At 36.3% G+C, this 9,101-nt stretch overlaps 1 protein-coding gene across 2 annotated transcripts in view; it reads left to right on the plus strand.

Moving 5' to 3' along the window:
* Positions 1 to 8,834, plus strand: part of Tmem106b (transmembrane protein 106B) — a 28,875-nt gene extending 20,041 nt beyond the window's left edge. For both annotated transcript variants that reach the window (XM_029556878.1, XM_008854528.3), the window contains 2 exons: positions 2,522 to 2,575; positions 3,342 to 8,834. In XM_029556878.1, coding sequence (XP_029412738.1) covers positions 2,522 to 2,575; positions 3,342 to 3,480 — 193 coding nt within the window. In that variant the 3' untranslated portion in view covers positions 3,481 to 8,834. The remainder of the gene's footprint in view (positions 1 to 2,521; positions 2,576 to 3,341) is intronic.
* Positions 8,835 to 9,101: the final 267 nt, after the last annotated feature.

The raw sequence follows: 9,101 nt of genomic DNA on the forward strand, positions 1-9,101 counted from the left end.
GAAGAGTACAAGGAAAACAAGAACAAGGGATTAAGAGTATAAAATAAAAAACAGATTAGATTGAGGTAAGGAGAGAAATAAAAAATAAAAACCTAAAACTTCTTAAAAATACAGGAGCTGGAGGGGTAGCTGCAGCTAGTGCTGAGTGCTTGCTGCTCTTCTAGAGGACCCGAGTTCAGCTTGCACCTGTGTCAGGTAGCTCACATGTGACCTCCTGCAACTCCCTCTACAGGGGATCCAAGCCCGCCTTCTGGACCGTGGGTACCCACACACACTCAGTAGACACACAGACACATATTTTAGAAACTAAGGAGATGGGTCAACAGTTAAGAGCACTGACCGCTCTTGCCGAGGACCCAGGTTTGATTCCCAGCACCCACATTATGGCTAACAACTGTCCATAACTCCAGTTCCTGGGGATCTGACATGCTCCTCTGACTTCCTCAGGCATTGCATGTGCAGATGTACTTACATAAATGCAGACCAAACGTTCATGCACATGAAAATAAAAATAATCAAAATGAAAAGAACAGTAAAGCTGCTAGGTGTGATGGCTCATACCTGTAATCCCAACATTTGGAAGGCTGAGGTATGAGGATTGCTGTGAGTTTGAGGGCAGACTGAACTACATAGTGAGTTTTGTAGCAGCCTGTACTTCAATGAGATCCTGTTTGAAAAAAAAAAGGAAAGTAAAAAACTATACTAAAAATATTTTTTGGCATCCGCCACTTAGAATGGTGAGGGTCGAGTAGTGAGCTGTAGGAAGAGTCTGTAGTGGTTCTTACTATGCAAAGGGGTGTTATATGTGAGCTGATGGCCAAGACCAGCCAGGGTCAGATGTCAGCAGCATTCGCTGTAGAAGCTTGTCTAGTTGAAGCCACTGCTGGCTCCAATGTGCTTTTTGGCCTTTGGGTCAGGCAAGTTCTCACTTGCTCATAGGTCCATTTGTGTACCATGGGGCTACAAATGTCCAAGCCTAGGAGTGTCCTCCAGAGCTGGAGAGTGGGAGAAGCAGACAGCAATATATCTGTACTGGAAGAGAGACCCACAGGAACCCAGTGTTCTTCCCTGCCCTCTCAGTGCTTCAAACCTATGGAGCAGTAGCCATCTGGCAGGAGACAGGAGCCTTGAGAAATCAAGTAATCCGTTTTTCCTGGACTCAACTCTTTCCTCCCTGAGAGTAAAGCACATATGGCAGGACGGTAACTCCAGAGGCCCAGCAATACAAGGGCCTTGTGCCTAGTGCTGTCAGTCTCAGCAGCTGTCCCTGGGTGATGGAGCTCAATCCTTCCACCAAAAGCGGGTCCACAGACCATCATGCCCCCAACACCCTAAGCTCCCTGCTGCTTAAGTTTTTCAGTAGGTTGGTGTGTGGTTCTCCCTCTCTCCAGGAGGCTTCCAGGCTGTGGTAAGATATTCCTAGATTCCTTGACTTACAGTTGTTCCCTGTTTTCTGATTCCTAGAGTAGCTTAATCCCAAACAATCAACTCCCTCTTAAGATGGCCCCCAGCTATGGCACTTCAAGGCATGGGAAGCACCAAAATGGATGTCTTCAATGCTGGCTTGTCCTGCAGGATGAGTCACTTGTCATACCAAATCTCCACAGTGAATTTAAGGCTTGGGAGAATTGTGAGCTTCTCTGGTTGGCCTGCCAGTGTCTGGTCACTGGGGATGACTGACTGCCCTTTATCTGCTTCCTCTAGCCTCCTTTGAAGTCACAGCTAGTTCCCAGTTTTCTCTGTATTGCCTTCCTGTTTCTCTGTACTTTTCAGCTGTTCTAATACCCCTCCCATGTTCTTGATACTCTTTGCTGACCAAGGAGTATAGTCTTACCTTTGTTACCTTTTTCATTCATGTCACTGCACAGAAGAAGCTTCTAATCTGCCATCTGACTCTAGGAACCACATCCCCTGGAGCATTTTAATTGGATTCATGTGATTCACTCCTCTTACATAAAAATAACTATACATTTTCACCATCTTTTGATGTAAACCTAGATGCGGAATTCCTGCTTACTAAAAATTTTTAAAATGAGCAAAAATATAATTCATTTGTAGCACACAGCACACATTAAAACTACAACCCAAGCCAGGCGTGGTGGCACAAATTAATCCCAGTACTGGGAGGCAGAAGCAGGCGAATGTCTGCTCTACATAGTGAGTTCCAGACTGTCTGGGGCTATAGGGAGACCCAGTGTGAAAAAAATAAACAAAACAAAAAAACAAGACCCTGAAAGTTCAGGGGCGTGAATGCATAGATCTTTTTAGAGTAAGAAGTCATAAATATTTATATATCCTTAATGCTGTCTTTCCAGGCACAGTGACATGTGCTTGTTGTCTCAGCTACTTAAGGAGGCTGAGATGGGGAAGACTGTTCAAGCCCACGAGTTTGAGACCATTATACGCAACATACAGATACACAGTCCAAGGGGGAAAAAAACTCTAAACCAAACAAAACTCAGTATTAGGTTTAACAGAATTTTGAATTGCTAATGTGATAATGTATTTAATTTTTTAACAGTGACTTCTGCACACTGATATCCATCAAAGTACACAACATAGTACTCATGATGCAGTAAGTATGGGGCTTCTATTTGAAAAGATATTTTTGTGAAAATTTTTAATTGCTAATGTTTTGTAGTAATACTTTATAAATGCCATTATAGCTGGGTCTTACAAGTCTTACAAGAGTGCTGTGTGACTGTGTAAATATTTTTTTGCTTAGCTAGTTGGAATCTGGTTGCTGGCATTTTGGGAGCTCAGGGAACGGGAGGGTTAGCACAGAGAGGACTGAGCTGCCCTGATAATTGAGCTCAGTAGTGATGAGGACAAATAACATTTTGAGTTTATAAATTGGGTTTTACTTAAATGTATAAAATATTATTCATTATGTTTGATATTTTGGCCATTGGTTGACATTTAATTTTCCTATGATAAGGAAACTATATGATTATTTTTAGGCATGTAAGAAACTATATTTTTAACTCAAGATAACAATTTTTAAAATAATATTTAGAATATATGTCATTTTTGTATAAACATTTAATTATTGGGTAGGTTTTCCTTAGCTAGCATTTTTGGGTCCATTAGAGAAATAATCCCAAAGAATCCTGTGCTTATAATATTTTCATTATTAATGTCAAATAATAAGTAATAATTCTAACCACAATAAGTGATGAATATTAGGCTATTAATTCATTTATGAGATACGTATTTATGTTAATATTAGCCTCAAATAATCTGACCTGGGAGAATTTTTTTTTATATTTAACAGTATTCTAATATGGAAAACCTTTTAATATAACTGTTGAACATTTCTCTCCAATTTGTTTCATTTTCAGAGTTACTGTAACAACAACATACTTTGGCCACTCTGAGCAAATATCCCAGGAGAGGTACCAGTATGTTGACTGTGGAAGGAACACGACTTACCAGTTGGGGCAGTCTGAGTATCTAAATGTCCTTCAGCCTCAGCAGTAAAGTCTGAAGGACATGTAATTAGAGCAGATGAATCACTGTAGATATTTTCCAGTCCATGCGGAAGTACTTCCTTATAGGATATTTTAAATTGAACAGACCTAAAGTTTACACTTGTGTTTCAAGAGTTCAGTTAAAGGATTGTGGTCATGCTGTTACTGCACCATCCATTCTGTGTGAATGATGCACTTGTACCGGAGTCTTGTACTTGAATGTAAATTAACTGATTAACTCTCTTCTGCCCTCTGTCCCCAAAAAGAAAAAACTGAGACTTCCTCTGTAGTATAATAAAAAATTATATAAAAGTCATAGATTTCATCCATAACTCTCCTGAAAGCATATTTTGGTCATGAACATAATTTGAAAACCAGCTTCTGAAGATTTTTTTTAGAAAATTACTGAGAGCCTGTTATTCATGGAGGACTTTAAAAAATGAACCTGTTTTATAAATTCCCATTGGTACATGATAGCTTTTCAACCACATGATAATTTAGCTTATAGCTACATGTTTTTAGCCTTTAATATGTTGGAATCCCACTCATTTGCATGTTTTTGTCTGTGTTTATTTCTGGCTAGCAGTTGCATAATGGTGACCAACCAAAATAATCTTTTCAAAATTCTGTTCCTAAAATTTTTAAGAACCTCTAAGTAAGAATATATTTTATGTGTCTTTCCACAGTAGTTGTAGCTTTGTGAATTTTTTGTGTGATCTTCAAACATATCCCTTTACTGTACAATATTGTAAATAAACAGCATGGCTTTTATACAGCTTTGATAAATATAGAATAAAGTGGTACAGATTCCAAATTAAAGCAAATTGCTTATAAAAATAAATAAAATTAAAAAAATGAAACCCAGAAACCTATAAAGTTTCTTATTAGGTTCTAATTACATTTGGGATCTGACATAAAATAGAGGTAAAATAAAAAATTTTGATACTTTTTGTGTTGTTTTTGGTATAACGTAGACACTTTTCATAATGATTAGGTATCTAATCATCAATTTTATGAACGTTTAGGGAAGGAAATTATTTTTTGCTACAAATTATTCAAGAAATCCTTTCATTAAATACTGGTGGTTATATCAAAATAAAGCCTATATTATGCTTTTGCAAATTTAATCACTTGCACATCATATTGATTTGATGCTTCTAGCAGTTGTGTAAGGATTCTGCTTTCAGTTTTAATTTCATCTAAATTGTCCTCAAGTATAGTGACTGATATGTTCACCTTGCTGGTTTATATTTCAGTGTCGTTTGCCATGAGGTCATTTTCCCTATTCATCCACCAAGTTCTAAGGACTCTTAAATACATAGCACTAAGACAGGAGCTGAGTATGATACTAGATTAGTTTCTGTTTTCTTACAACAAATATCAGGTTTTCTGTCTCCCATACCCAAGTGCCTGACTTAGTAGTGGTATATAGCTCATTATCAGTCTTCTCTCAACTAAAACCATGAATTTTAGTGGTATAGTTCTACCCTTTAAGCACACTCATATCTTCCCGTAGCTTTTGTACTGTATTATCTCACATAACTAGGCATTCCTTAACCAATGCTAAATTAACTGTCTTTCCTATTAAACCCAGGTTATCCCTTTACATTTATTTATTTTGTCAAACCAGTCTTTGTTTTGATTTTTTTTGTCTGCCAAGTACTCTGATTCCTCCATTCTCCTTGAAGCTGCACACTTCTCTGGGTATCAGTTCTGCCTACATTTTTCAAGTCAGTCTCATTTTCCATGATTCTCTCCCTGACAAGACTTATGTCTCTGAGCCATCTAGATTCCATTTTACCTAGAAATTTCTAATACTGTTACTTTAGAAGTCCCTGGTATTTATGGTTGTAGGTCTGTCATCTTACCTGACCAGTCACCATTGTAGTTTCACATTTACCTGGTGAATTAGAATATTTTAGTGATCTTCTATATGAAAACCCAAAAAATGTTAAGGACATCTTTTTATGATTTTTCCCCCTCTCTGATTTCCTGCTTTATTACATGTACAAAAAAGTCGCCATCTGTTTATTTCTTCAGAATCAACCTTTTTTTAGATATGGCACATATGATAATCAATTCTTATGCTTCTGCTTTGTGTATTTTAGTTGTAGAAGACTGCATGGTATAAATGAAGTCCTGTGCCTGTGGTTTCTAGAGTGCATGTGCAGGACACCTGAAGATACAGGAGAGTGCAGGACCTTTGCTCCTGGTGACTTAAGTTTACATATTCTTTCTTCACTCATTTAGTTACATCTAGTTTCAATAAAGTTAAGTCATTTAAAAAAAAGTAGAATTTAAAACAAGTAAATGACCAATAGAATAGAAATAAAAATGGCCTATAACTCCTTTCAAAGAGAATCAAATAACTCCCAAATGATCCTAGAACATGGCAGGCCATAAATCATTAAAACTACAAAACTTATTTTGGAGAAGCCAAATATAGCCATATAAAATCTGGAGAAATGACTGAGGCTTTTAACTTTCCTTAGGTCAGTGTCCAGCATGGTTTCTGGAAAGGAGCTAGAATTGGTGTTAATCTGTTTTTATAAGTGTGCTCAGAATGCCCCAGACACATGATGATGGTGCTTTAGCATCACTCTCATGCTTTCAGAAATAAGTTTCAGTTTTACCTTAACTTCCACTCCACGGTATTCAGTGCCCTCTTCCCACCTCTTCAGGCATTGGACGACATGGGTGCACTTACACACATGCAAGCAATACACTCATACACATAAAATAAAAATAAAAATTTTTCAAAAGCCGTGTCATTCTAAACCAGTCCAATACTGTAACAAGCCTGTGTGGGTTGATACTGTGTAAATAGCACCCTGGCTCTTTCTAGAGCTCTTTCATTTGTTTTCTCCCATGAGTTTCTAGCAGGGCAAGAAACTTGGAGACACTGAAGGACTTGCTTTAGAATTACATATTAGTAAATAGTTTCACTGGGACCAGAACTAGGTTCTCTGTCTCCCAAATCTGTGCTCTGTCACTTAAAATATTCACTAGAAGTCCATTGTAACTCAGGTTAGTATGATTAAAAATTAGAAGGGACCAGCAAGGTACTTCAAAGGATAAGGGTGCTCGCCACCAAACCTGATGACCTGGGTTCAATCCCTGCAACCATGTCCTTAAAGGAGAGAACTGACTTCTACAAGCTATTCCTTTTGACTTCTACATGTACAACATGACACATGCACACCCCCCCACGACACAAATAAATGTAAAAAGAATTAGAAGAAAAGTTCATGAAGTTAATACTGACAATAAAAAATCAGTGCTCTAGGACTAAGATTTTGCTAGCCATATGTTGCTACCTGAAATATTTGAAATATTTTAAAAAGTAGATTGAGCAATGTAGAGTACTTGAGCAAAATCTAGTTTCATTTTTGTGTTAACATGTAATACTCCTTAATCATTTCAATAAAGATCAAACTGACATAATGTTAGTGTGAATTATTTACAAATAAGATAAATTATTATATTTGAAGTTTGGAATACAATATGCAAATTAGTAGATAAATTTCTTGAAATTGCTAAAAGACCATCTTTACTGTGGCAACAGTTAACACAGTTAATGACCATCATTTTATTTGTGTACAACAGTTTTCTTATTCTTGTTTGCATGAGTTTAATGAGGTAATTATTTTTTCTAAAAATGAATATGAAAGTGCAACACCAGATCTTCTGATTGGCACTTTGGAGATGACAGTGCAATGTAAAATTAGGGAGGAAGTGACTGCCAAAGCACAGTAAAAGTCACGTGTTAGGAGATTTGAAATTCGGCCACGATGAATCCTTTGTGGTTCTTAGCCTTGTCATAGCTGTATAATTCTGGATATTTCATTGCCGGACATGTTGTCAACTGTCTTCAATATGTTTGTCTTTTAAACTACCTAAAACCAGTGGTTCTTTATATGATGATTACGTCTTATTTAAGAAAATTGTTTTAGTCAGATACTTTTTAAAAGATGAACATTTTTAAATTTTCAAATACATTATCAATCTTGTTTGATAATCAATGTGAATTAAACTAAATGCTACTAGTTTATAAGCAGAAGTTAAACCATAATGTCATCAGATAGAGGTTTTTAGATCACTACAAAGCAGCAGCTGCTTGGCTCAAGTACATCTCAGAACTACTCTTGTTTCTTCCTTTTTGTATAATTAGACTTTGTATGTTAAGAAAAATTACTAAGCATCTGAGATAGTGGAATGAAAACCTTTTAACCATTATGTCTTTGTGATTTTTAGATTAAAACAAAATGTATTTGTGGTATACTTGGATGAAAAATTTAACTTGTGGTTCCCAGATCTACTTCTATCAAACCTTTTGCAGTTTCTGATTGGAATTAACATTTGTGCATTTTTTCGCTTGCTTAGAAAGCATATTTCGAAGAGGCGTTTTGAAATAGATTTTTAATTTGGATAAAACCAAAAGTGGTATAGTTACTATAATAATAGAAATGGATTTACACTCTTTAAACTGTCAGTGTGATTTCATTTGTAGTTGTTGTGACACGTGTCTATCACACATTCTAAATTGAAGAACATAATACAGCTGGTGTTTGACCCTCAAAACAATGCAAAAACTAATCCAAATGTATGGCAAGCTTTTCATTGTTAACTCTTAACTATTCCAGAAGGAAGTTGTCGCCTTCTATTTAATCACATTAATTGAAATGTGTTCTTAAACACATTTCTTAAGAAATCCTTTCATGATATTTTGTATACCGTAAAACAAAAAGGAATAGTATTGGCCAATGGCTGAAAGGTGTTATACTATCATGTAGACTATGACAGTTCAGCATGCTCCACTTTACCTAGAACTTTAGAAACCAGAAGTATGGGAGAAGCAGGTATCAGTTGTGTTCGGTGCTTCTTAAGCACTGCCTCCCTCTTTCCATCACCTTGGGTGAAGTGCAGCAATGCCAGGCTGCACCAGATGCAGGATTTTATTACATAGGAGTTGGCTTCAGGCATAAAGTTACAGCTACCATACCCGTGTGTTTTCTAGTGTCTTTTAGAACAAAATTTTTAAAGATTTTGGAAAATATGGGATGCTTGCTGATTATATGAATGATGACTAAACTCTAACCCTTAAAACTGCGGCTATAGAATGTGAAATATATTCTGCATACTTTTTTTTTAGTGGCCTCTGTCATGGTACATTTATTCAATTTGCTATTTTAACAGTTCTGTAATTATAGCTCTTATTGCTCCTCATGTAAGAAAACATGCTTATGATAGTAGCAAGGGATTAGAAATGCCCCCAAATGCTATTTTTAAAATTCAGTTGTATCTGTTACTCTTTAACTATGTATGAAAAAATAAAACATAAAAATTTTAGCATGAAAAATAAAATTGATGTCAGTATTTTGATTATGTTTTGAAATTTTGGAAGTGGAAACACTTAATTCTCTTGACTCGTGATAGTCTCAACCATTTTAGCCTCTTCTTTGCTTCCTCTATCTTTAATCCAGTGTTGTTTTCATTCAGTTATCAAGTTCTATACACTCTGCCCATGCAGTATCTCTGGAATCCTCTATGGGACTCAATAGTGCTTATTTTTTACAGGAAAAAAAAAAAAAAGCCTAGTCCTTCCTCTGGTGTTGAAAACCTTATTTATCT

Source organism: Nannospalax galili, unplaced genomic scaffold, assembly GCF_000622305.1.
Source record: "Nannospalax galili isolate Female #2095 unplaced genomic scaffold, S.galili_v1.0 scaffold787, whole genome shotgun sequence".
Taxonomy (NCBI): domain Eukaryota; kingdom Metazoa; phylum Chordata; class Mammalia; order Rodentia; family Spalacidae; genus Nannospalax; species Nannospalax galili.